Raw genomic sequence first — 27,118 nt, forward strand, 5'->3', positions numbered from 1 at the left:
ATGGGATTTCATTCCCAAGGGAAATGGTTATTCCCTTAGATGAAAATGAGAAAGGGTTGACAATTAAAAAATGACCCCAAAATGAAATTGTTCTAGCCACCGATTTTCGAGTCGACAGTTTGATCGTCCGATTCAAACAAATGGCCCATTTTGACATAAAAAATTAAAAAATAATTAAAATAAAAATGGCCAAAATCGTTGAATGGATCAATGGGTCGTTGACTGATTCAAAGGTTTTTAGCCAAGAACCAGGTTTGAGGTAAAATGGAACTGACTGTCTAGACGGTTCTTGGGCCAAACAGTCTAATAGTCCAGGTCAATAGCAGTTCAAAAATCGTGAATAAACTTAAAGCTTTTCTTTTATTCTTTAGGTTGAAAAAAATATAGAAAAGATAAGTAACAGAAATTAACACTCCCATCTTTTACTTTTTTTTTGTACATCACTTAAACCATCTACGTGTTACAACGTGGATGGAAGTACAACCTGCAGCTAAACATGTGTAGCTCAGACGAACTCCTTTGTGTTTTGTGATCTTGATTGGTTTAATCCATTTTCGGCATCATAGGGATAATTTCTTAAATTACTCCTACTGTTTAGCTAATTTTCAAGATGTACCCCTATTGTTTATAAATTGTCTTAGCACCCTTACTGTTTCTGAAAATTGTCACAAACTTCCCCTATCGTCAACTACATCATGGGCCGTTGACATGTGACATCACATGATGGGTATATTGTTAAAAATTTCTTGGATTGCCCTTTATTGGTCTAAAATGCACCTTTTCTGTTTGGTCATGACCTTCCTCTTTGAGCCACTTGCATCATACAGATATCAACATGACAAGGACAAAGGTATTGTCTTCATTTTGTTTGGGTAATACGATCATCCTCTATGAGTGGAGGAAGGTATTGTATTTGGTTTGTTTGGAGTCACGATCATCACCTATGTTATATTACAACCACGAGACGGTTCTGGTTGGTAATAACCGACGTAGCTTCAAGTACAACTGGTCTGGTGGAAGGCGAGCTCCGTCAATTGACTGTGAGTAGGTAAGACCAATATCAAATGAAAGAGTGACGCTGTGGTGGAAGCTTAGGGACGATGTAAACATAGAATTTCGTTGTGAATGGAGCATTTCACACCGATTGTGAAAAAGTATAGATTTTTGGTGCCATCTGTTTGAAGAAATTCCTATAAGTCCCCCCTCACATGCCCAACCCTCTTCCCACTTGCATACTCGCACGGCTAGCCCCCCAGCCCTCCTGCCTCGCTCATTCGCACGCTCGCACACCTAGCATCTTGCCCGCCCGCCTCGCCCACTCGCACACCTACATGGGTTCCAAACATGACACCTGACCATTTGAGGCACTGTTGAAACATGAATCTCTGTAAATGGTCCCTTGATCAAGATTGGATTTGGACCTTGAATCTTTGTAAAATCCCTCCCCCCCCCCCCCTCCAGAAGTAGAACTTTCAAAGTGAAATGTCCAAAAAATTGAACTCACTGCAAAAATGCCTTGGTGATGGAAGATTTTGGGCAAACCAGTCAATAAAAAAACTTTTTGTATAGTAGAACCCACTACAAAAAAAAAAAAAAAAACACATAAAATATTGACAGTAAGACAACCATGTAAGACAAAAGGATTAGGGTTTAAAAACAATGATGTTTTCTTCTATAGATTCGAGGTTTAAAAACCATAAAACACATATACGTTGTGTTAAACATCGTTTTTTTGAATGAAGCTAATAGGATCGCCCACCCACCTAATAGTTAACCATTGAGGGTTGATACTGTATTTACATTTCGAGCGAATTCTGGTCCTACTTAGCGAAAGGGCAAAAATGGCATTTCAATAAAATCATTATGATTTAACGGTGGTGAAATTTTCAAAAACAGTAAGGGAGCTCTAAGGCAATTTATAAACAGTAAGGGTACAACTTGACAATGAGCTAAACAGTAGGGGTAGTTTAAGAAATTTGCTCATTTTTTCTTGGTAATGGTCTTAAAAAGGTTCAAAATCGAAGATCAATATCAAAAGATAACAAAATACTTCCTACTAACACTTTGGACTAGGAATGACAGACTACTTTACTTATAAATGAATGGTCCTATAAGAGTATAAGGCTCCTTGTTCATGGATACTATCATTATCTGACTCATCAATCCTTTGGGTTTGTAATTATAATTTGCAAGTTCTATTAGGTTTGTATGATATCGGAAAGACATCATATCCAAAAAATTTATGACCAAATCAATTGGTATGTATCATAGAGGTTAACTGGATAGTATTTATCATAATTCATGGTTGGGCTTTTATTGGCCAAAGCCCTTCAATACAGTGATAGTACAATGGCTTTTCGGTGTTATAGATTTTTCCTATTTTAGAGGGTGTTCGGTAGTGTGAAAATAATGTGGACAAGACTGTTTTGGTCCTATCCACGATAGAATGTGGTGTTCTGTTTTGTGTGGACAAGGAAGTGTGGATAGGGACAGACCACACCTCAATTTATTATCTACAATATTTTCTCGTGGATGGGTCACACTACGATGTGCACAATTTGTATGAGGGATTTAGTGTTTAAAACTAGTCCAACTACCCTCATTTTATTTAATGTTTTAATTAATTTTAATTTATATTGAAATTATTTTTTAAATTGTTTATTGATAAAGATAATATTATAATGATAAATATATTTATTTTTATATTTATTATTAATTATGTATTAGTGTTTTATATTGTCCATTATTATTTTATATTATTATTATAAATTATTTTTGGCTTAAATTAGGTTTTTCCATTCATGATCATATGGGTGCAAATGGATTAGATCATCCAATCCGAGTCCAGTCCTATTTTTGTAAGATTTGGATAACCCTTTGTAGGATTTTTGGATCAGATCCAATTGGAATTTGGATCACCCCTATCTAATCTGACAACATCCGATCCGATCCGATCTATAAATGTACATATTTATAAACATATTTATTTATAAATTTGTTTATATTGCATTTTTGTAAATCTTTATAAAAAGACATGTACAAATTTATAACCTTTTTTCTTTTAATAATTTCTTAATTTTTTCATAATTTGAATCGGATTTATTGGATTCATATATATATGACAACCTTAACATATTTGAATTTGAAACACCATTTGTGAGCTCCATCTGATTGGATCTTGTATCCTATTATCGGATTAGATTCGGATATACCTTGATTCAAATCTGATTCGATCTGTTTGCATATCTACATCATCGATTATGTAAATTACCTCACAAGTTGTAAATGAGATGTATGGAATCAATATGTATGGTGTGGACAAATCCACACTACACCTACAAAAGGCTCCTATGGGTATAGAAAGTTTCTATCCACATAGTTCTGTTCATAGTTCAAAATAGATCCAATTGTGTAAATAGTAATGTGGTATGAATTGATCCCTGCCATAGAGAATGGTGTGAACCGGCCCACATCCACCAATTTTTCATCTACATTACAGAGCACCCCTTTATTTGTTAAAAAACTTTCATTTTATTTGTCTCCTTTATAATTGTATTTTGAACTGCTTGGTTGGTAAAGTACTAAGGTCTCTAGTGATTGAATCCTACCTACACCATGGTAGAGGGGTTATGGGTTTGGGAGATGGTCTATGTCCTTTAGTCGTGTAAGCCCATGGAACCAAAAATAGTTAAGAGGCTCCCTTGCTGTAGATTAAATGTTGTCTTGACAATTGAAAAAGAAAATTTATGTTTTTCCTCCCTGTACCTTCAAAAGTGGCAACATTTCCTAACTCGTAGTGTTTAATACTTTGAACATTGCTTAGCCTGTGTTTGAAACGAGTATAAACGCAAAAATGATCCGTACAAATACAAATACGTCAAGTTCAGAAAAACGAATAGTTTAGTTTTGTATTGATAATTTTGTATGCTTACCACATTTTTTAATGCATATTCTTACCACATGAATTTTAAAGTTTGATAAATATAAACATGAATCCCAAGACTGGAATCGACCTTTTTATTTCATTGAACATGAAATGCTTTCAAATTTTTGCTCTATTGAATGCACGCATGTTCTAGAATCTGTTTTTGCTGTCATTATCCACACAAAAATACATTCTTCCCAAACACTTGTACTTGCAAACTGAACAAGAGTGCATGCATGCACCCAACCAGCATTTACGCTCTTCCCAAACACAAGCACTCCCATCTCCGATGTGATGAATCATGAACCCAACAAATGAAACCAAAGAGTCTTGATTAGGTTTCTGTTAGGTTTCACGAAAATGAATCTTGCAATTTGAAGATGGGCTACTAAAAGGTGAAGGGGAATGTTGCACCACAGTACAGAAGAATACATGAAACGAAGAGTAATAAAGATCAACTCAACTGAACTCCTTGTCTTGGACAAGCCCAACGCTCACTACTTGATTGAAATATCGATGAAAAGCGTTAACACAAACTGAATTGAATCAGATATCATATGATTCCCTTACCACCTAATCATAAACTCATCACAATCCCAATAAATATGAATGGAATTTGAGCAGACATTCAAGGAGATGCTTGCGCTCACATACCACAAAGTTTATAATTTTTATATGCAATTGTAACATGCAGAAGTTTTGCAAAGACCAAAGAGTATGAAGTACCAAATAACATTCTTTTTCTGACTCGGGGGATGAGCTTTTTTTTTTCTCCTTTTGGTAGAAGGGGATGAGCAGATGGATAACAATATTATTACAACTATCCAAGTCTCAGACATATTGACAATTTCCTAAAGTGAGATTTCTTTCTTGGAGTCTACAACACAATATAATGGCCGTACCTGTAACCAAAGATGACTGGAAATGATCTTAAAGAAGAACGTCACTGAAATTGGGTGGTGCTGAAATTCTGGGGACGGATATTGGCATATACAGAGGAAAGATAACATACGCTCAAAACTAAACAGAAACAGCAGGCGGGAATTTTCCCTTTTGTGTAAAAAGTGATCTCTTCTTACTTATCAGATGGATCACTCCCTTACTTCCTCTTTTCTGTGCCAATTGACAAAAGCTCAAAGCTCCGGAAAGTGTCATCACGAGCACCTCTTGTGACTGCAGCACGGGAGAGGGATGATGATTTGGACTCGTATCCAGGCTGGATTCTCTGAGTCGTAGATAGGCGGCCACTCCCTGAAACCAACCGGCTTGACCGACTCTCACTTGGTTCACCAGAGGAGCTTGGCCTGCTGCTTGAGACGACAGCCCTCTTTGAGCTGCCATTTCTAGAGGATGGACGCCCTCTTTCTGAATCCGCTTGCTGTCAACAAAAGCAAAACATGTCATTAACTGAACACAAGAATACTGATAAAAAAAGTTGAACACATAAGCGTGGTTTGAGAACTTAGAGCAACTCAAAAGAAGCGTCTTAGCATTCTACATGACAAGTGGAAATAATGCCACATTTATAACTCTATCTGTCAAGTGCTGACATGTTTAACACATACAATACACTTGTAACTATAACGTTCACCTCTACAAAGACCAGGAAAACAAAAGAAAAGCAAACAATCCAAACTATGGCTGTAATATAAATGGCAAAAAAGAAGACACAATGACTCGACATGCATGCAGGAGTCATCCTCCTCAATGGCTATAATGCAATCATCTGTAATAACCTAATCCATATGAAACAAGCCTTTAACTAAATGATGCAGCCATGCAGGAGCTGAAAAGTCAAAAATTGTACGCTTCTCAAAATTTGTGTATTTCTGTATTTTTGGACAGTAGGGCTTGTCATTTTACAATTATTCTGTGGGGTCCAATGATAGAGTCTGGTTTGCCTACTTATGGTTTGTTTATGTTTAAAGTTTTAGTCATTGAATAAGCAGAATATGAGTTACTGGGCCTTCTTTGACTTGAAATAAGATGGTAGAGTTTTATTTTTGAGTCCTATGATTCTTATGGAAGTTCGAGACCAAGGATTACGAGAGTCCATAAATATGTATGGATGTTCTACCCAAGATTATTGAACTTAATTGAGATTTTTTGAGCTTATGCTAATTAGTTAGTGATTCCCATGCCTTAAGGTGATTCTAAAGTACCCCATGAATGATTTCGGGTATTCTCTCTGTTCTTTCACTCTATTTTCTTTCTTATTCTCTCAAGAATCCATCACTGCCATCATCAACCATAAATTTCTGATCAAGAAGATAATTCAACATTTTCAAAGGCCAAAGGGATGGAATTGCGCTGGTCGTACATAACTAATACATACCAAGATTCAAAATATCGCAAGCGGTGCATATCGTATGATATGTATCGGTTTTTGAACCCACTAATGCTCAATATAAGGAGTTCTGGGGTTTCATGGGTTGACTGTTCAGCCTGGACAGTTGAAGTCACCAGTCGCCTGTTACCCAAACAGAAAACCAGATCGACCTCTGGTTCAATTTTTAAAGCACTAATACTAACTTCATTTAGTATCACTAATGTAATTAAATGGTTTCATCCTTACAGTTAAGGATTAAAGTATCAAATAAGAATCTATGATAGAGCCCATAGTTTGGGGGTTATTGGCACAAGGCATAGCAGGAAGGCAACATTCAATAAACTTGCTCAGGTAGTGTATTTAACTACTGATAAATTCAGTGCTCTACTTCTTAAATAGGCTATTTACCCCTGTATCCAATTCCTATTGAACACTTATTTCATATTTATTCATGTACTTAACTCCTGCTAAATAGGGTCTTTGATATTTAAGTTCCAACTCCTGGTGGAACCCTATCTAATTCTTATTACATTTGAACCCAGAAAACTTGCGCATGGCTATGAACCATGGTGTTGGGGGTAAGAATCCCACCTTGCTCACAACCAGCCAAGGGGAAGGACCTTTCCTTTACCTCAGGGGGTAGGAAAATCATAGTCAGTTTTTTGAAATGAATGTAGTGTTGGAGCTTGAGAGAATTAATGTGAATTCTGTTGGCAAGAATGCTAGGAAGAATCCGTTAGAACGCTAGCACTAAGGAGACTTAAAAGTCAGAGAAAAGGTAGAAACATTCTGGTCTCCAAAGTTTTTACCTAGATGAAAGGGGTCTATTTGGGATTGGGCCAAACAAGAAGGTGATGAAATCAAAGAAAGTCTTGAAGAAGAAATGGAGTTTTCTATAATCAGGATTAGTTCTTCCTGTAGTTTTGGCTTTCTTCCTTGGGGAGTGGTGTTACATGTTGAATTTGGATGGGTTGTGTTTGGTAGAGAAGGTGGCTTGCTGGGTTGTCTTCCACCCGTTGGAATGTTGGCTGTTTGAATTGTAGTTTATCTTTTATGAGTTTGGAGTTTGGATGGAAGGGTTTTTGCATTTCTTCATTTCGGTGATCTCTGGTAACTTTCCTTGTATTTTTTTTCTTTTATTTAAATAAAGCTTTAATTATTTTATTCCCAAAAATTGATCAGAATAGTGGCCCACCAAAAATATGATGAGGATTGTGGCCCCAAAGCTATGGAGCTTGGGTGTGGGTCTTTTGTTGAAATGGAACCTTTCTTCTTCTTTTTCTTTTATTATTTATCATGAATACATTCACCATTCCATTTAGTATGCCTAGATTGAATCAGCATATTTGTGTTTTACTAACCAGGCTTGCGTATAACAGCAGAGCAAGTATTAGTACCATAGCAAAAATGTTGTTAAAATAGTATGAATTTTAAGTTTATCCCTTAAACCACATCTATTAAATTATTTTACAATTTCTGAATGTTTATTTTTATCAATAATACTTTCATTAAATCATCAATAGAAGATTTACAAGAGCAACAGAAGACCTCAAGAAAAGGAAAAAACACTAAAGTTACAGCTTAGCCCAAAATAGTGAATCCCTTATTGTCCCTTGTTTAGCTAAACCATCAGCTAGGGAATTAGCCAATCTTTTAACCCGACGTATCTTAACTTCCATCTCCCGCACCAGCCACTTAAATTTCCTCCTCTCATTCATAAGCCATTGTTATCTTTATTCAGCCACCCTATCACCACCTCTGAATCCCCTTCAATTATGAGTTTCCTGATGTTCAACTCCTTAGTTTTTTGGACCCCTTCCATAACTGCAAAGATCTCAGCTCTAAAGGAGTCACCCACTCCAATTGGGCCTGAGAACATGGCAGAAATGACCCCATTCTCATCCCTAAAAACACCCCCAATCCCCGATTGTCCCGAATTTGCCCTACTACACCCATCAAAGTTTAATTTCAAGAATCCAACAGGTGGAGGGGTCCAAGACACTCTCATTACTGACTTGGTTTGTGTGCAATTTGCAATTTCACCCCACTTCCTCAACATGTCATTCACAGTGAAATCTGTGAATAGCTCCAAAGATTTCTGCCACTGTACAACCCTAATATGTATGATAGCCCTCAGATCTGTTGCTCCTCTCTCAGCTTCTGAGAATATCCTAGAATTTCTTTCTTCCCAAAGTGTCCAACATACTGCAGCCCTTAGTCCTCTCCACATAGTCCTTCCCCTTTTTATCTGCCACCTGAAAAAAGAAGAGGAAAAAAGGCCCTGCAATTCTGATGGAGGATTCCAGCTACATCCAAATAGGGAGAAAGCCCAATCCCAAATTGACCTCGCAAGATGGCAAGACACCAGTAGCTGAAAACCAATCTCCCCATCCGCTTTACAAAGAACACACCAATGAGGTGACAAACAAGTATTGGGTCTCTTCTTTTGGAGTAGATCACCAATGTTGATTCTTTCTAAATAGGCTTCCCAACAAAATCTACCAACCCTAGGAGGTATTGCTCTGCACCAAACCTCATCAATAGGGAAAGAGGGGAAAGTAGGACTGGTGGATTGACTTAAAGACTTTGAAAAAGTAAGCACAAGAAAATATGCCATTGGGGGTAGATGTCCAAATTCTAGAATCCGCCCTAGTGGGTCTAAGACAACGTTATCAAGAAGTGCAATAAGGCTCAAAATACTGTCGAAGTCTGAGTCCCTCAAATCCCTTCGTAGACCCAAGTTCCACCCAATCCCAGAAGTGGAAGAGGACGGGGTGGTGAAAGATGAGATTGGCTCATTTTTCAAATCAGATAGAGCATACAAAGAAGGAAACTGATCCTTTGGAAGGGCACTCCCCACCCAGGTTTGTTCCCAAAATTGTATGGAGTTATTGGAATTCAAATCATACATGATATTAGGGGAGAAAACTGGTAGCAGGTCATGAATGGCTTTCCGAGGAGAATTACTTGTGATCCTAGCTCTGATTCCAGCGTCCCATCCATTGTGCTCCAGCCCATGTATACTTGTCACTATTCTAGCCCATAGCTTCTCCTTCTCCATAGGGAACCTCCACAACCACTTTCCCAAAAGAGCCATATTCCTTCTCCTAATATTCCCAAGCCCCAAACCACCACAAGTCTTAATCCTACACACTATCTCCCAAGTAACTCTATGCTCCCTCTTCTCCTCCCCCGGCTCCCACAGGAAATCTCTCATTAGCTTCTCCAATGTTACAATTTCTGAATGTTACACAAGGTATCCCAATAGTTTGTAGTTCAAATAAATATTAAAATGTTCTCCTATGTGCCCAAACTTTATTTGTTGGCATTTGAGCTTTAGATTTAGTTTTATTTATTTTTTAATCAACAACTATAAATTTTATTGATTGATTAACTGTTGACGTACATGGCAGATGTGTGATGACCAGCCTCAGTTAAACCACAATTTTGGATTTATAGTATTAAATGATTCCTCTATGTTGCACAAATTCCCCAAAACTTCTGATTCCTTGCCACCCCCTGCTTTAGATTAAGTTATACTAATACTTATGTGGGATTAGGATTTATATGAACTTCCCTAGCATATTATTGCATACCCTAATCATTCCACCATATCCAAGTGTATCCTGCCACATTTCTTAAAATTGGTTTTCCAATACTACGTTTAATACTGATTTTATTGCAAACTCAGTAGTTCAACAATTTATTTGTGAAATGAATACATCAGCATAACTTTATGTTAGCATAATTGGATCTGGACTTTACAACGGGACACCCTTTTATAGGTATTTGGATATCATATACACTGACTTTATCTTCTAATATAGTTAATGTAATTAAATAATCATCCCCACAACAAAAGTGTCAAATAATTTGAAACAAGCTACCAGTGGAGATTAAGAGGGATAGGGGAGAGGAAAGACAGAGAGACGATAATTCAAAGCATCTCTGGAATTATTGCCATTTTCTCAGCACCTATAGGCTGGGGGGATTCATTGAGAGCTAAAATTTTAGCAGATCTGGAAGGGATCAAAAGAGCCCAGCAGTTGAAAATCAGAAATCTGTTGGTGGAAGGAGACTCTAGGCTGACAGTTAGCTGGTTGCAGGAGGAAGATTCTAGTCTGTGGAAGTTCTCAAAATGAAAAAAAAAAAAAAAGAAAAGAAAAGAAAACCAACCAGATCACTCGAAAAATGTAAATTCAGGTTCAGTGGGCCAAGAGGTGTGCCAATTCTCTGGCAGACTCTTTGGCCAAACAAGGGGTGGGAAGAGCAAATCTCTTTTGGACTGTGTTGTAATCTGACCTTTAATGTTAGGGGGGGTTAAGTGTTTTTACCCCTCCCTTCATATTGTATTTTTCTATAATATTTTTTCTTAATAAAATTACTGTTATTGATAAAAAAAGCATCTCTGCTTTATTTAAATAATGATTAAAAAAACCTACAGTACTAGAATTTATCTGGAAGTTAACAGCTCAATGATTTATTTTGAAATTAATAAATAAAGGCCAACTAACTTGAAAGTTGAAAGGCCAAAGTCTGAAACAACTAACTTGAAAGGCCAAAATTAATAAATCTCACCCAGAACTTGATTAGAAGTCAATGAATCCGGATCTTTGGTGGACGAATAAAAGAATTTTTTCGATAGATGATGAACAAAGGATTTCATCCCATTCCTTATTTATCAAATTCATGGGTGGGTTTTGATTGGTCAAAACTCTTTTGATACCATATCTTTCCCGCATCATAGATTTTCCCAAATAAAACAAGGTAATTTTTGCTTGTCAGATCCTCATCAGTTTTGTTTTTGTGGTTAGGGCAATAAAGAGCTACAAGAAGAATCACCAGATATAAAACAAGCTACATTTCTGCAGCACAAATTATAGAAGATTTGCTTTTCTTGTCATTACAAGAAAAAGCAGCTGAATTTAAATCACCATGACTCAGATCCAAACAAAAGGAGAAGCAGGAAAACTCAACAAAAGAAATGAATAGATTTCTGTTGAAACAACTTACAACATCCTTGGGTGAAGATGCATCCTCTAGCATCTTGTGTTTGGAGTGATCCCCATGCAGACCAGTAACAGAACTGTTTCTTCTAGCAAATGCTTCAACTGCACCTGAGAATCTATCTCGAATTTCTTGTCCCACTATAAGAAAGTAAATAGTAGATAATTAAGCACTGACAACGTTAGATATGAAATAAAACAAATTGTTTCCAGAAGTGTTAATAAAAAAAAACGAAGTGTAGTCTTCTTAAACCATCTGGTACTTGAATATTTACATTCACGAGATGGATAATTCATTCAAGTGCTTGAAGGGCATGGGGAGTCAGGGCTGTCCCTGTTATGTGCATCATGGTTGCAGGACTTGTTGGGACCAAGTATGACACAAGCATTTCCAAATCTGAGCCAAAATGGGTACTCTGCAACTGAAAATGTGTGTGGAAATATAATACAATCTAAATTCTACTGTTTACAAATCAAAATTTGGAAGAAAATGAATTCACTTGTAACACTATTGGATGTTCATTGGTTAACTGCCAATAGGTCTAAATTTGGAGCCCATAACAGAAAACAGATGAATCTTAAATCAATATGCACATGTTAATGATCAGGTCCAATGCATGTGGATCTAGACCCCCTACCAAATAGGTATGTTGGGTACACCATTGATAACACTTCCACTTGAAAGTTCCAAAGTAAAATGTTGTAAATTTCTTGAATTGTGAATATATATTTAAAGAGTTTTAGCTTTAACAATGAGGGTAGAAACCTCATTCTTATCAGGAAGGAATACAGACCTGAAGTCCTCTCTGGTCTTTCTACAGAGGGCCCTGCATTTAGGGCTGGTTTTACACTGGATTGCTGAAAAGATACACCAGAAGTAAGAAACACCCAAGGAAGTCTAGAATTCACACAGGATAATTTAGAGACACTCACCCGTGTTCTGGGATTTGCACCTATCTGTGGATACTTCAAAATGGTCCAGTCAAATACATAGTCAAACTGATAGCCTGAAACAGATATATCAACACTCAGATACAATTAATAGAGTAGAGCAACTCAAACAAACCTACATCACTCACTGATGTTAAAAACTTAACAATTTGAAGCACTAAAGATGAATGCTGAGGAGACAACACAAGATTTTGTTAAGAACATAAACTTGACGTTTCACCTTCTCGAATAAATAAGTCCCGGAAAAGCCTCTTTAGATAAGAATAATCTGGTTTGTCTTCAAACCGCAATGATCGACAATAGTGGAAATATGATATGAATTCCGAGGGATATGATTTGCAAAGCACCTGGAGAATAATACCAACATTTCAAGCAAATCTAGTTAATATATTATTATAGGGGATAAGCTCGGAATCAGGACACAGGACCACATTCTATTCACTAAAATTCTTCAAATTGCTTCAATTTTAGCAATCTGTAGTTTCCAATGGAAGATACCTCTATGGGAGTTAGCATTTTCTTTTCACTGATCTTATCATACTTTTGCTTTTTAGTGCCAGCTTTCAACCCCTGCCAGGGAAGGCTGATGTACAGCAACATACAGTTAAAAAGAATGAGGAATGAGAAATAAATAACTCAGATTTCAGTAGAAAAAGCAGAAAAAAGAAAAGGCACAAGAAAGGCAAGAATGTCTCATTTTTAACCTTCCCCTTAAGAAGTACATAAGCACATAGCCAAGAGACTCCAGATCATCTCTCCTGCTTTGTTCTGCAAGGGGAAAAAACCAAAAAAAAAAAAAGGATTGACTAATCTGGATTCTACCACCTATGATACCCAGATACCTATACATGCCTAGCGTAACGGGTGCCGGATACAATACCAGATATTGCAGAGATACTTCTAGATGTGCTCTATAACATTAACACTATTAAAATATATAGATTGATGTTTTTAACCAAATTACACCATGAAAGAAGTTTCGCACATTTTAGAACTTTAATTAAAAATGGCAAGGCAAAGTCTTCAGAAATGACATTAGCTTCAAAAACTAGATAAGATGCATGATATTAGCATATCACATGGGATACTCATAACCATCTGAGTCTAGAATTTTGGGAAATGGAGACTGGAGAGTCATATCCCTGTTTCTGTTTCTCGTGTCCATATCTGTATCTGGGCATCATAGTCAACTACTATACACAAGTGAAGATATATTTGCATTTAATAATTGACAAGTATCTAATATATCATTTTTACTCACCAACTCCAAGATGCGTGTTAACACTTGCATATCGAGCTGTTCCTGTGAGATTCTTATTTTCTCTGCAAGGGGAGTCTTGATGAGCTACTTGGGAAGTAATCAAAGGGAAAGGATATGCCAAGAAGAGAGGAAATCAAACTCACAATCATGTAAACAAAAAGGCAGAAATACCCAACAATGCAAAAAATGATATCTATGTAACAACTATGATTATTACCTTAATCTAAAACCTGAAAGCTAAAACCTTAAACAATCTTTACCAACCATTTATATGTGGGTTCTATGATCAGTTTAATTTCCAAACCCTAATATGCAAATTTAGCAAAGGTACATAACTTATTCAAAACACCACCGCATTCTGTATTATATTCCATGGATGTGAGAATAAATTAACGCCAGAATCCATGCACCAAATCAATCAGAAGACCAAGAACCAAAAGATTGATCAAGCATTCACTTTCCATATTAGAACCACATAAATGCATAACTGAGCTCTATACTAATACAATTAACCTTACTTCCAGAGATAAAAAAAAGTCTTCTACTTTACATTTATAACAAGAATAATAGGTGATTAATACAAGTTTGTATATATTTTTTTCTCTATTTTTTAGGAATCAAACAGCATGCGCTTTTAGCATCCTATAGCAGTAGTTAGTAGACAGGAAAAGAGGTGCACGAAATAAATCAATGGAAATGGAAACAACAAGAATAAACTTCACATAATGTGAGAACTTAGAAGTGTATAATAAGTCCCCATAGAAAAGGAGAGGAAATGCCAAGAGAAATGGTGTGAATGGGTTTTGTTTTCTGTATATGGGAAGGGGAAGTGAATGGGTTTTGTTTTATGTATTAGGGGGACTGACTAGATTTGTTCTAAGGAAAATTGAGTTGGGGGTGAATCAGGGGCTTTTGGTGTCTCCTTTTGAGCTTTTCTTGTGGCTGGCTGTGAGAGTCTTGTTGGGTCTGGTTTGTGCCAGGTGGTTTTGTTAGTTTTTAGGGGTGGTTTGGTTGTTTGTTGGTGTTGAGTGATGCCTTATCACCTTTTTGTCATCCTTTTTACTTTAGTTTAAAAAATTTTCTTCTTTATTTATCTTCAACTAAAAAAAAACAAGTGTAGCCAATCCCATATAGTTGGGATAAGGCTTGGATGGTGATCTAGGCATCTACTTACAGGTCCATTCCATAATCCACCTACAACTTGATTCTGAGATCTTGGGCATTGAAGGCTGAGCTATTGAAAGGGTTCTCATTTTTTATCAGTAACAGAATATCATGGACAGTAGAAGTTAAATAGTATTAAACTACTTTCCAATTAACTTGGAGGAATATGAAGTTCCCATATAGAGCCATGGACCACACTAATACTAAGACAGACATTTGCACCTGCCCTGGGCCACTGGCATTCCCCATTCTAATTCATTTTGTTGACACCCATCTAAGACTAGAGAATTGTAAGTGCTAAACTGTTAGCGGACCTAGGAATCCATCTGAGGCTTCTGAGCGAGCAGTTCAGATTGGAAGATATAGAAGTACTTTCCTAACCAAGTATCTTAAACCCCAAGGTCCTTCAGAATTTGAATGTATCCCCATCTTATAACCACTTGACATTCTCTTTCAACCACCATTCCATTCCAAACTATGCTATGCACCAATTTCAGCCCTCGTAAGAGAGCTAACAGGTCAGCTTTCACAGAATTATCAGTCTGAGATGGCTCCAACTCCAAATAACTCATTAAAACCATCTTATTATGCTTATATATAAAAAAAAAAACATCTTATTATGCAATTTCCATCAAATTTAATTCAAAAGTTAAAACTACCACTTGCAGGTGCAGTCCAGGTTACTGCTATTACATTTCTTGGGGGAGAAAAGCTGGTCACAACATGCTAGCTTCTTAAGATTGAGTCCACTGTAAACCTTTTAAACTCTTCTACAGTCTTCAACCAATGGATAGTCCTAATCACAATCAGGTTAATGAAGCTGTCTGTATCGTGGACTTAATTTTCAAAATGTACTAGAGCTCCTCTAACACCAAACCCTCCATAAAGATGCTGCCCCTGCACCAGGACACTGCTATTACCTTTCCAGGCTGAGAGTACCAAATGAGGTGGCTATGAAGGTTGAGAAGATTCAAAGAGACTTCTATTGGAAAGGCATGGGGGTGCCAAAAAGTACCACTTGGTTAAGTGGGAGGTGTGCAAGCCCAAGGAGAGGGTGAGCTGGGGTTGAGAAGGGTTAAGTTAATAAGCAAATCACTTCTAAGGAAATGGTTGTGGAGGTTTGGGCTAGGCCACTAGGGAAGGGAAAGGGAGGCTTTATGGAGGAGAGTGGTAGTTGGGAAATATGGTGTGATAAGAGTCGGGTGGGAACCAAGGGAAGTGAGAAGTTCATACAGGGTGAGTGTTTGGAATGGAATGATAAGTTTCAATCAAGATTTCAGAAAATTGATTAAGTTTAAAGTGGGGGAAGGCTCTAGAGTGAGGTTTTGGGAAGATGAGTGGCTTGAAATAGGGTAGTTATGTGAGGTGTGCCCAAGATTATACAAGCTAACAGAACAAGTCTCAATAGCCCAGTGCTGCGAGTGGAGAGGGGAGCAACTGATCTGGAATCCAAAGTTCAGAAGGCATCTTCTAGATCAAGAAGTGGAATAGTGTATTATGCTGCTGGAAAAATTAGAAGGAACCAGCATTTCTAGAGATGTAGAAGATGGTCTTTGGTGGAAAGAACGTAAGGAAGGCAGATTTACAGTTAAGTCTTTTTTTTTATAAGTAAAAAAGTGATACCTCTCGCTCCCATAGAGAGGTGTGAGATGCTGCCTCAAAAAACAAAGCAAAATTACAACTGAGCCCAGAATACTTGATCCCTATGCACCCCTTGTTTGGCAAGAAGGTCTGCCATCCCATTAGCTGATCTCCTTTCCCACTGAACTCTTACTGTTAAATTGGATGTTAGCCACTTAAATTTTCTCATCGCCCCCATATATGACCACGCTACAGTCCCTGCCTTTTTCAGCCATCCAATTACAAGTTTAGAGTCTCCTTCAATGACCAATCTTGTGAAGTTTAAATCTTTTGCTAGCTGTGCTCCTTGTAAGACTGTTTGGACCTTTGCATTAACTGCATCCCCCACTCATATTGGGCCAGAAAACAAGGCAACAACCTGACCCTCTGCAATCCTAAACACACCTCCAATACCGGAAGGCCTGAGATTGCCAAGACTGCTACCGTAAAGTTTAGCTTGAAAAAGCCTTCTTCAGGGGCCCTCCAAGCAACAACTGGTTTGTTCTTAACAGAAGAGGATTTTGCAATTACTTCCCAGTTTCTCCACAAGTCAGCTAGAGAGAATTGTGCAAAGAGTTCTGATGCTTTAGCCCAATTAATGGCCCTGTTTAGCAAACAATCCCAAATAGAATCCCCATCCCTCTCTTTATCATTGAATTGAAGATCCTAGTATTTCTTTCCTCCCAGACTGTCCAAACCAAAGCAGCCCTAATGCATCTCCATAAAACTCTCCCACTTCTCTTAGGCCACCGAAAGCTTGTAGGGTCAAAGAGTCCCTCAATTTGCAAGGGCATCGTCCACCTGCAACCATAGAGACCAAAAATCTCCCAATTAGGAGGTAGTGACAGCTTTCTCCATTAGCTTTACAAAGCATACACCAACTGGGGGAAATACTAAGATTGGGTCTTTTCTTCTGTGGGATGTTCAAAGTGTTTATTTTCCAAAGAGAAACTTCACAACAAGAGCTCCAACCTTGGGGGGAAGGGTTTAGACCAAATTTCATTACAAAACAAAGATTGAGGGTTGGGGGGGTAACACAACAGGGAGAAGAAGGAAGCACAGGAAAAGATGCCCAAAGAGTTGGGAGTCCAAATTCTAGCATCTGGTTTGGAATGGTCTAAGAAAACCGGGTCAAGGGTTTTAAGAAGTAGAACGGCTTGGTCTTTTTTTTTGTAGAAAAAGTTCCCGTTCACTAGCAAAAAAGAAAGAGAAACAGAAATTAACATAACAGAACAAACAGAACCAGAGCACTATTTAACCAAAAAGGGGCAGCATCAAGCCAAAGCTCATGCCCCCAAAGACCTCTCTGAGCAGTAGCAATGGGCTGCTTTGTTTGCCGACCGATTGACATCGGCACCCTCCATCTTTAGCCACCCAACGAAAGCTTTATCTAGCTCAGAGTCTCAGATTCCTTCTAAAGCCCAGATTCCAACTTAATCTAGAAGACCGAGAGAAAGACACAAACCTCTGAATGGGTTCATTTTTTAAGAGGGAGAGGGGATACAGAGGGTAAAAGGTCCTTAGGCTGTGTTTGGTTGCAGTGCAAATAAATTTGCACTAGTACAAATGTGTGGGACTGCAAATGTTTGTTTAATTTTGTTTTGGATTTTACTTTATTCTGCTTCATGTCTTAACTTCATTTGTACTGCAATCAAACAAAATAAGCTAAAATTTGAAACATAAATAGGTTAGAATTTACACTCAAATTATTTGCAATGCCAGGGTTTTGCATCGGTGCAAATTTAGTTGCAATGCAACCAAACACAACCTGAAGGGGGGAGTTCCCAATCCATGTGTCCTCCCAGAAAAGAACCTTATCTCTAGTACTAACGTCATACCTGATAAGGCTCAAGAAGAGGGGAAGAACACCATTAATAGCCTTCCACGAAGAGTTCAAAGTAGCCTACCGAGATACTCCAGCATCCCAACCATTCTTTGCGCGTCCATGAATACTTCCTATAACCTTATGACATAGCCTCTCCCTCTCTAATGGCCATCTCCACAACCATTAACCCAACGGAGCTACATTCTTCTTCCCTAAATTACCTATGCCTATAACCCCCCTTGTTCCATACTCTTGCAGACTACCTCCCACCTTCTTCCTTCTCCCGGCTCCCATAAGAAATCCCTCATCATCTTTTCCACTTTCAGCACCTCCCTTTGTAGCATCTTAAAGACTGAAAGGTAATAAACTGCCAGGTTTGCTAAAGTAGACTTTATCGAGGTAATATGACCCCCCAACGAAACATAGTTCCTCTTCAAGCTCACAATTTCCTAGTACAATTGTCAAGAATTGGGTTCCAAAAGTTTCCTTCCCTTGGGTTGGCTCCTAAGAGCAAGCCTTGGTATTTTAGTGGCCATCTAGTGGTAGAACAACCTAAAGTCTCGGCAACCCTAGACACCTCCTCCTCTCCCAAGTTCATCCCCACCATGCAGCTCTTTTCAAAATTAACCTTCAACCAACTTAGATATAAATTCAAACAGTTTTAGCACCCACTTCAAGTTCCTTGCTTTCTCAGGGTCTGCACCTTCACAAGAAATTATTGTATTGTTGGCAAACTGCAAATGTGTAATCATTGTACTTTCTCTCCCCACTCTCCAAGCTCTAAAAAGGCCCAACAAATCTGCTTTTGAGATAAGTTTACTAAAAACCTCAGCCATCAAAGCAAACAAGAATGGAGAAAGAGGATCCCCTTGCCTCAATCCTCTGGTTGTAGTGAAGAAGTCTCTAACCACTCCATTAATTAAGACTGTCTAATGACAACTTTTCAAGCAACCTTCAATCCAACCACACCACCTTTCTTCAAACCCAAAATTTCTCAGGATGTCCAAAAGAAAAGACCAATCAACTATGTCAATTGTCATAGGCTTTCTCCAAGTCCAATTTACACACAAAGCGCTTCTCTCCCCTTTTCTTTAAATCCTCTACACAATCATTAGCTAACAAAATTTGGTCAGTGCTTTGTCTTCCCTGAATGAACACGCCTTGGGAGTGGTTGATTAAGTCGGGGAGGACCAAATTTAATCTTAAGGCTAAGATTTTGTAGATGCTATTCACTAGGCTTATGGGTCTGAAATCTCTTGGTTGAGTGGCATCACCCTTCTTGAGAATCAATGCTAAAAAGGTGCAGTTAATCCTCAAGCTTATGAAATGTTCATTAGCGAATTCCTCAAAAACTGCCCACAGATCCAACTTAATTATCTCCCAGCAATCTTGATAAAAAACCATCATGAATCAGTCCCGGTGCTTTTGACGTATCCATTGAGAACATTACCCCTTTTATCTCTTCTAGATCAAAATCTCTCTCCAATATTCTTGCCAACTCCTGGTTCAGCCTAGAACATTACCCCTTTTAAAATGATTGACAAAACAGTTGGCAATCTCTTTTTGTTCTTGATCAGTCAATGTTTCTCCATTCACTTCTAATTTCTCACATATTTAAAACGATTGACAAAACAGTTGGCAATCTCTTCTTGTTCTTGGTCAGTCAATGTTTCTCCGTTCACTTCTAATTTCTCCACAAAATTTTTCCTCCTCTACCATTAGCAAGTGCATGGAAGAACTTAGTATTGCCATCCCTCTCTTTAATCCATTGGCGCCTTGATTTTTGTCTCCAACATGTCTCTTCCCTTAGTAAAGTTTCTTCCAATTCTTTTTTCAAGGACCATCTCAAGACCTTGTCTTCCTCTCTTATCAAATCTTTACTCTCCTTATCATCTATCTGCTTTATTTGAGAGGTCACCAATAATTTCTTTTCCTCAATTCTTCCAAAATGTTCTTTGTTCCACTCTTTGATTTCACTTTTAAGCCATTGTAATTTTTTGTGAAATCTAACCCCTTTTCAAAACACTCCCCTCACTTCTGTTCCCCACCAGTCCTCCACATTGTGAATGAAACTCGGGTGTGTCAACCACATGTTTTCAAACCTGAAAGGTTTGGGACCATTCAGTGTTTTAAAAGTGCAAGGCGCAAAAAAAGCGCAAGAGCCAATTTGCGCTTGAGGCGTAAGGTGCAAGGTGAGGCGCACACCTTTTTAAGAAAGGCACAAAATTACAAAAAAAAAAAGCTAAAAATATAAAAAAGTCAAAAACTACCAAAAAAAATTTTAAAAAAGAAAAAATATTAAAAATATAAACTTAAATTTTAAATAAAATGATTTAAAAAACCTATTACTTTAAATTAAAATACATAAACATAACATGTAAAGTGTATTCAAATGAAAATTTAAAAATAAAAGCAAACATATAAAGCATTTTCAAGCATGTAAAACCCGCAATCTCTTTTCCTTAATTGCATTACTTCAAGTAGTTAATGTGATCTAAAACATATTGCATTCTTGATTCTTTGAGTCACCTTTGTAGCATCCCCCTCGAGGCAAGCCCGAACAAGTCTATGTGAGAAATAAGAATTTCAGACCCTAACATAGACTTGTTCGGGCTTGCCTCAAGGGGTGTGGTCGAGGGTTTGAGGGCGGAGCCCCCAGCCCAACCATTAGACTCAAAAAACAGCAAAAAGCGCACACCTAGGCGGAGGCGCACGGGGCATCAGGCGCACCAAGCGCGCGCCTAGGACCTGAGCGAGGCGCATACCCAAAATGCGCCGCACATGTGCGCCTAGCCACGCCTTTTAAATCACCAGTAAAACCCATAATCTCTTTTTTTCCTTAATTGCATTGCTTCAAGTAGTTAATGTGATGTAAAACATATTGCATTTGTTATTCTATGTCGCCTTTGCAGCACGCCCCTTGAGGCAAGACGCACACCTGGGCTGCAACGCATCAGGCGCATGCCTAGGTGCACCAGGCATGCGCCTTTTGAAAGAGGTGTGTCTAGGACTTGCCAGGCATGCGCCTTTTGAAAGAGGTGTGTCTAGGACTTGAGCGAGACGCATACCCCAAAATGTGCCTCACCTGTGCACCTAGGCGTGCCTTTTAAATCACTGGGACCACTTGAGAAATCTTTAGTAACAATTAATGTTTTAAAACCTGGAGGCATAACATGAGGCGTTCCACTACCTAGAGGCATGAGGCGTAGTTCAGAATGCAAGAGGCATAAGCCTCCCGAACACAAGGAGGCGTAAGCCTCCTTAAGAGTAGGGGGTTAGGAGGAGTTAGGAGAGAAGGATGAAGAGGAAGGGGGGATCTCAATTTTTCTTTATTTTTAATAAAAATCTTTTATTTCCTTCCCTTCCCTTTTCTTTCCTTTTCTCCTTTTTTTCTTCTCTTTCTTTTTTTAATATAAATCTTTTATTTTTAATAAAAATATTTTTTTCTTCTCTTTCTTTTTCTTTCCCTTCCCTTTCTTTTCCTTTCCTTTCCTTTTTTTCTTTTTTTCTGTGTTTTTATATAAGATGTGCATGAGGCGCATGAGGCGTACGCCTCAAGCACGCCTCATGAAAAAAGCACATGAGATGTATGTCTCTTACACTGAGGCGTATGCCTCATAGGTGTCAGTGCCTCTAGCATATGCCTTAGGGCGTTTTGGGAGCACCTTGCCTAGACTCCAGGCACACGCCTCCCACGCCTTTTAAAACACTAGTACCAATACTGATTGGGCAGTGATTAGAGGTAACTCACGGTAAAGCTCTTGCCAACAGTCCTATCCAACGTTCTTCCCATTCAATATTAAATAAAAACCTATCCAATTTTGAGTAGTTAGGGGGGGACTTGTAAGTTAGACCAAGTGAACACACTCTATTGAGTAAGTATTTCCTTAAGCTCACAAAACTCAATGAACTCGTTAATTTCCTTATACTCGTAGAGACTAGCTGGTTGGGGTTGTTTGTCTCACTAGAAAACCTAACCACATTTAAATCTCCACCTAAGCACCAAGGTGCATTCCATAATGCTCTGATATCACAAAGATCCTCCCAAAATTCGCTTCCCTGTCTATATCTATTGGGACCATAAACCTTCGTCAACACCCAAGTAAAGTCATCACCCAAGTTCTTGAGCTTTAAGGATACCAAGAATCGGCCTATTAACTCTTCCAGTGACTCCACCTCCTTCCTCCACAATGTTACAATGCCCCCTAAAGCTCCCCACAACGGTACAAAGGACCAGCCTATGCCTCTAGAAATCCATGAACTTCTTACCCATCTCCCATCCATCTTGACCACTTTTGTTTCTTGTAACATCACTATATCAGTATTCTCCTTTCTAAGTAAATCCTTTATTACCTCCTTTTCCTACCACTGCCCAGCCCCTAACATTCCAACTTATTATCTTCATGTCAACTTGAATCAAGAAGACCCCTAGTCCACTCTTCCCTCTACTTCTTTTCCTTCCTTCTATCCCCCCTTGCACTTAAACTCCAAATCCTCTGCTACATCAGAATTCAGTCTTTCCACCTCTATTTGCTTCCTTTTTCTTTGAGCTTCCTTCCCCCCCCCCTTCTTTTTGGAGTACATTTTAACGTCCTTTAATTCTTTCAACTTCAACCCTATCTTCCCTACTAAATCGACCACGGGTTCACTCCATTCTCCCTAAGCTCCCCAGTTACATCCCTCTCCGGCTGAAAGCCTTCTTGTTTTCCCAGTCCATCTACAGTAGTATTTCCTGCTTCTTCCTTTCTTACCAGATCTTCAAATGAGCCACACACTAACTACCAAATTTTCTATCCATAAACCCTCCAGTCATCTTCCTCCTCCCTCCCTACAGCTCTACCTTCCTACCTCCTCATGGACACTTGCAGCCAAAGGTTGGGACTGAAGTGCATCTGTCAGGCACAGGAAGCTCATTAGTAGCCTTAATTCTTTCAATGTCCTTTAATTCTTCCAACTTCAACCCCTACAAGAGAAGAAAGGGGTTCAGACCAGATAAAGGGAATTTGGGGTAACCCAGTCCCCCCAAGGGTAGAAGCATTCGCACGGCTGGTAGCTCATGACAGCATTCTCACCTCTGATCACCTCAAATCTAAAGGTTTTCATCTTGCCAACTGGTGTCATATCTGTAATCAGGAGGAAGAAACAGTTTTCCATTTGTTCTTTTCATGCTCAATAGCAAGTTTCATATGGAAGTTCTTCTCTTTTCTGTTTGGGGCAAGTGGGTTCAATCCATCGACTTCAGCAGAAATATTCTCTTTGTGGCCAAAACTCAGAGGCAGTAAGATAGCTAGGATGATGTGGAGTTGTGTCCCTTTTGCAGTATGTTGGTCTATATGGAGGGAGAGAAATAGAAGAGTTTTGGAGAATAGATAAACAGCATTGAATACATGGTAGCTGCAGTGACAAATATGATTTCAGAATGGGTTCTCAGACTTCCAGATTTTGATCAAGTATGTAAGGCAGATTTGTTGGAAATTTTCTGGAATACCCTTGAATTACAGCCTTGTAATGTAGAATCATTTTCAATTTGAAGTTTTGCGAATGTATGCGGTGTGTCATCTAGACAACCCAGGATGTTAGGACGTAACTCTTTTTCCTTTTAATGAAATTATTTCTTGATTTTTCAAAAAAATAATTGCTGCCCCTGCACAATGCTACAACATCTTCCATCTTATTGCAGAAATAGTACAACCGATTTGAGAACAACTCCATTTCCAAAAGTGCGCTCCAAGTAGCTCCAATTACATTATAAATGATAGATCCACAGCCTTGTTGTGAAGGGGGGGGGGGAGAGAGAGAGAGAGAGAGAGAGTATTTAGTCTTTCTCTGTTCAGAGTCAATGTTTTAAAATGCGGAGGCATGACGCAAAGCATTTCATTACTAGGGTGCGTGAGGCGTGGTTCAGAACACAAGAGTTAGGAGGAGATGGAAGGAGGATCTCATCCCGTTTTTCTTATTTCTTTTATATGAAAGAGGTCTTGTATTAAGAAAAATGAAGATGCATAACACTAGCCGAAAGGGGGGTCCTGTTGAGACCCTAGGCAAGACTCTAAGAGTGCATTGAAGCCTAGGTGTCGCCTTGATCACTGTGTGTCTGCCCCTTCATTTATGTTGGTTTGGTTAAGCCCCTAAAATGTGGAGAAAATCTCTTCATTTTCTCCACATTTATGTGTCTGCCCCTTCATTTCAGAGGACATAAAAACTGTTTTTCCTCTTTGTGCAGGTTTGTTCTTGCAGTGTCATTTTAACTATTTATTCACTTTTTTTATTCATATTTATTTATCTATTTATTTACTTTTTTTGGCAGAGTTCAGGGGAATATTAGCTTAAGCATTTCAGATAAGCCAACCCTTAATAGCTAAGATTTTAGTCCAAAAGACCCTTCTCTTCCTTTTCACTATTCTCCTAAATATTAACAAGGATGAAAAACATTAAAACTTACAAATATTTCTATTATAATTTACATAAACAAGTCCTATGGTTGGCTGATGAAATGAATGGAAGTCCAAAAAGAAACAAGGTAAACAACAGGAACAGCATCCAACCACATTTCAAAGTAAATACCAGAATACAGTTGATGTACCTGTATGGTATGTGCTTATGAGTTTGAAGATCCCTATATTTTTTTGCAAGGCCATAGTCAATGATGTATACCTGCCATTAACAGCAAAACAACAAAGGAAATTAAATATTTATACATAGAGAACCCCTGAAACACATATCTGACCCCCCAAAGCTAATTCTTTCTTTTCTTTTTCTTCTCTTTATTGCTCAAAAAGTTTTTAACAATCCAACTCTCGCATTAATATCAAGAACTTTAAAGCACAAGCAAAATCTGATCACAACTTTGACACCACATAACATAAAATATGATACTGTTTTAGCAGCCTTTCTCCCTTAAGTCAAATGGCAACCCAGGTAATTCAGATGAAAATCTTAAGTAAACAGAGTCCCATTAAGTTTCAATATGATCAGATTTATAAATAAGCATCTCCTGTAAAATATAAGCAACACCACATCCCTTTAAAGTCTAAACTTCCATTTCTCCTACCTGTTGTCTCTCCTTTCTTGACCCTTCCTCTAAGAGGTTGTTGAGTAATTACTGGAATTCCCATGATTTTATCATCCACTTGATGAATTGATTTTAGAATATAGCACATTTCTATTATAACAAGTTGTTCGAATGGACCTCCCGTTCTTGTATCAACCATTCTGCTTTTTCCCAGATAATCAGGTTCAGATACCCATAGATTCATTGTTTGCTTACTGGATTTATACAAGTCAGAAAACACTACTTTTCTTGAAGCCTCTTGTCCATCGGGCAATCTATGAAACCAAGGAAAATAAATACCAATTTTAAATTCAGTGCAAGTTTACAAGATTATTTGCCTAATTCACCAACATTAAGGTAATTTATCTTAAACTTTATTTGACCTTTCAAAATAGCTTACAAAAAGCTTCTAGTGGAAAAGAAAATTTTATTTAGAATATTTCATTTTGGTCACTTTAGAATGATTGCAAAGAAAAAGGTAACAGCATCTTTCAACATAAAGCAAGATTGGCCACATCTTCCTAGTTGATCTCTCAGTAAGCCCCAGGTCAATCTTTTGTTATCATGGTGGCAACTAATCAAACTGACATGGATAATTTTTAAGGTGATAACAGTAGCAGAACAGGCTCCATTTAATTGTTTCAATTTTACATGCTTTATGGTAAGGAGCATTTATTACCAAGAAACAACAAATAAAAAAATAATACATGCATACTGAGAAAAATCAAAGTAAAGGCATGCAAAGGATAGGAAAAACCCACATAGAAAAGGCAGAAGGAAAAAAACAAATGAGCATGATTGAGGACACTTATGAGTCACTCCAATAGAAAAAAGACTCATCAGAAACATTTAGAGACATAGTACAACTAGCTAAGATAGTGCCAACCATCTTTTTTGGTAGAAAAATAATAATTTATTAAAAGAAAAAGAAATTAGAAGAAAGGCTAACATAAGTCACCAGAGAGAAGAAAGAGAAAACCCTTCACCCACCACAAACTCCAAACCCTTAACATTACAACCAAAATTCAAAACAACCATTCAAACCCAAAAAAGACAATTAAAATTCTGCCTACCTACTCCTCCCAAAAACAAACTACTTACCCAACTCCAAACCCCCAACAAGCAACAAATAATGGAAAAAAAAAAAACACTAGACTCCAACTTAACACTTCAACAAAAAAAAAAAAAATGCTCAATTACTCATCAAAACCAACGCTTTGAATGGGAACTTCTTTGCTCTTTTCACAAACCTTCTTTGCTTCTTCACCTTCTTGTCAGGCAAGTAATAAAGGAAATAAAGAGGCTAGTGGGTTAATAGGTCAGCAAATGCATTAGCAATCGCCTTAGCAAAGCAACGGGTGACTAGGGAGCATCTCTTTTGAGCTAACTTGTACTCTTAAATCTTTTTGTTTGGCTCGGGCTGCGAGCTTGTAATAATAATACAGGATTATCCTAATTAATTCAAGTTTCTGATTATCCATAAAAAATATACTAATATACATGGTAATAAGATGTAGCTGGAACCAACATTTCGTAATGGCCTTTTTGGCAATAAGATATAGCCAAAGCAATAATATTACAGCAAAGCACTGACTTTGTATTTTTGTCACCTAGGTGATGATACCTTGACAATTGTGTTCATCCCCAGTTATTGGTAAACTTCATTTAGCATGAAAGTTGAGTTTAATGTTCATCTTTGCAATTTTCTTTTCTTTCTTCTTTCCCAAGGGAAAAAATAATCAAAAACACTTCTATTGCAAAAGAATAAAGGATAAAAAAACCAATACGGAATTGACCCCCAATAAAAAAGGACTGAAATAAATGGATAAAACAAAGTAGCCAATAAGCTCTCAGAGACAAGACAAACCCAGCACCTATGGCAGTAAACACCCCAATGTATAGTTGTAACACCCTCTAGGCAAAGAAAATCAACCAGAAATTGCAAATATTTTTTTTATAAATACCAGAATTTGCAAACATTAGAAT

General features: G+C 37.9%; 1 protein-coding gene across 2 annotated transcripts in view; it reads right to left on the bottom strand.

Annotated features, from left to right (window-relative positions):
• Positions 1–4,576: 4,576 nt before the first annotated feature.
• The window catches only part of LOC148878773 (casein kinase 1-like protein 10), a 30,473-nt gene continuing 7,931 nt past the window's right edge, over positions 4,577–27,118 (bottom strand). Inside the window, exons 6-14 of one of the 2 annotated variants that reach the window (XM_088959999.1) lie at positions 24,665–24,735; positions 13,473–13,534; positions 12,916–12,979; positions 12,710–12,794; positions 12,432–12,558; positions 12,194–12,267; positions 12,055–12,118; positions 11,268–11,401; positions 4,577–5,303 (exon numbers count right to left, since the gene is read on the bottom strand). In XM_088959999.1, coding sequence (XP_088816125.1) covers positions 5,025–5,303; positions 11,268–11,401; positions 12,055–12,118; positions 12,194–12,267; positions 12,432–12,558; positions 12,710–12,794; positions 12,916–12,979; positions 13,473–13,534; positions 24,665–24,735 — 960 coding nt within the window. In that variant the 3' untranslated portion in view covers positions 4,577–5,024. Of the gene's footprint in view, positions 5,304–11,267; positions 11,402–12,054; positions 12,268–12,431; positions 12,559–12,709; positions 12,795–12,915; positions 12,980–13,472; positions 13,535–24,664; positions 24,736–27,118 lie in introns of both variants that reach the window. The other variant, XM_088959992.1, reaches the window with a different exon arrangement.

The sequence above is a fragment of the Nelumbo lutea genome, chromosome 1 (genome assembly GCF_056320005.1).
Source record: "Nelumbo lutea isolate HS-2025 chromosome 1, American lotus-T2T, whole genome shotgun sequence".
Taxonomy (NCBI): Eukaryota; Viridiplantae; Streptophyta; class Magnoliopsida; order Proteales; family Nelumbonaceae; genus Nelumbo; species Nelumbo lutea.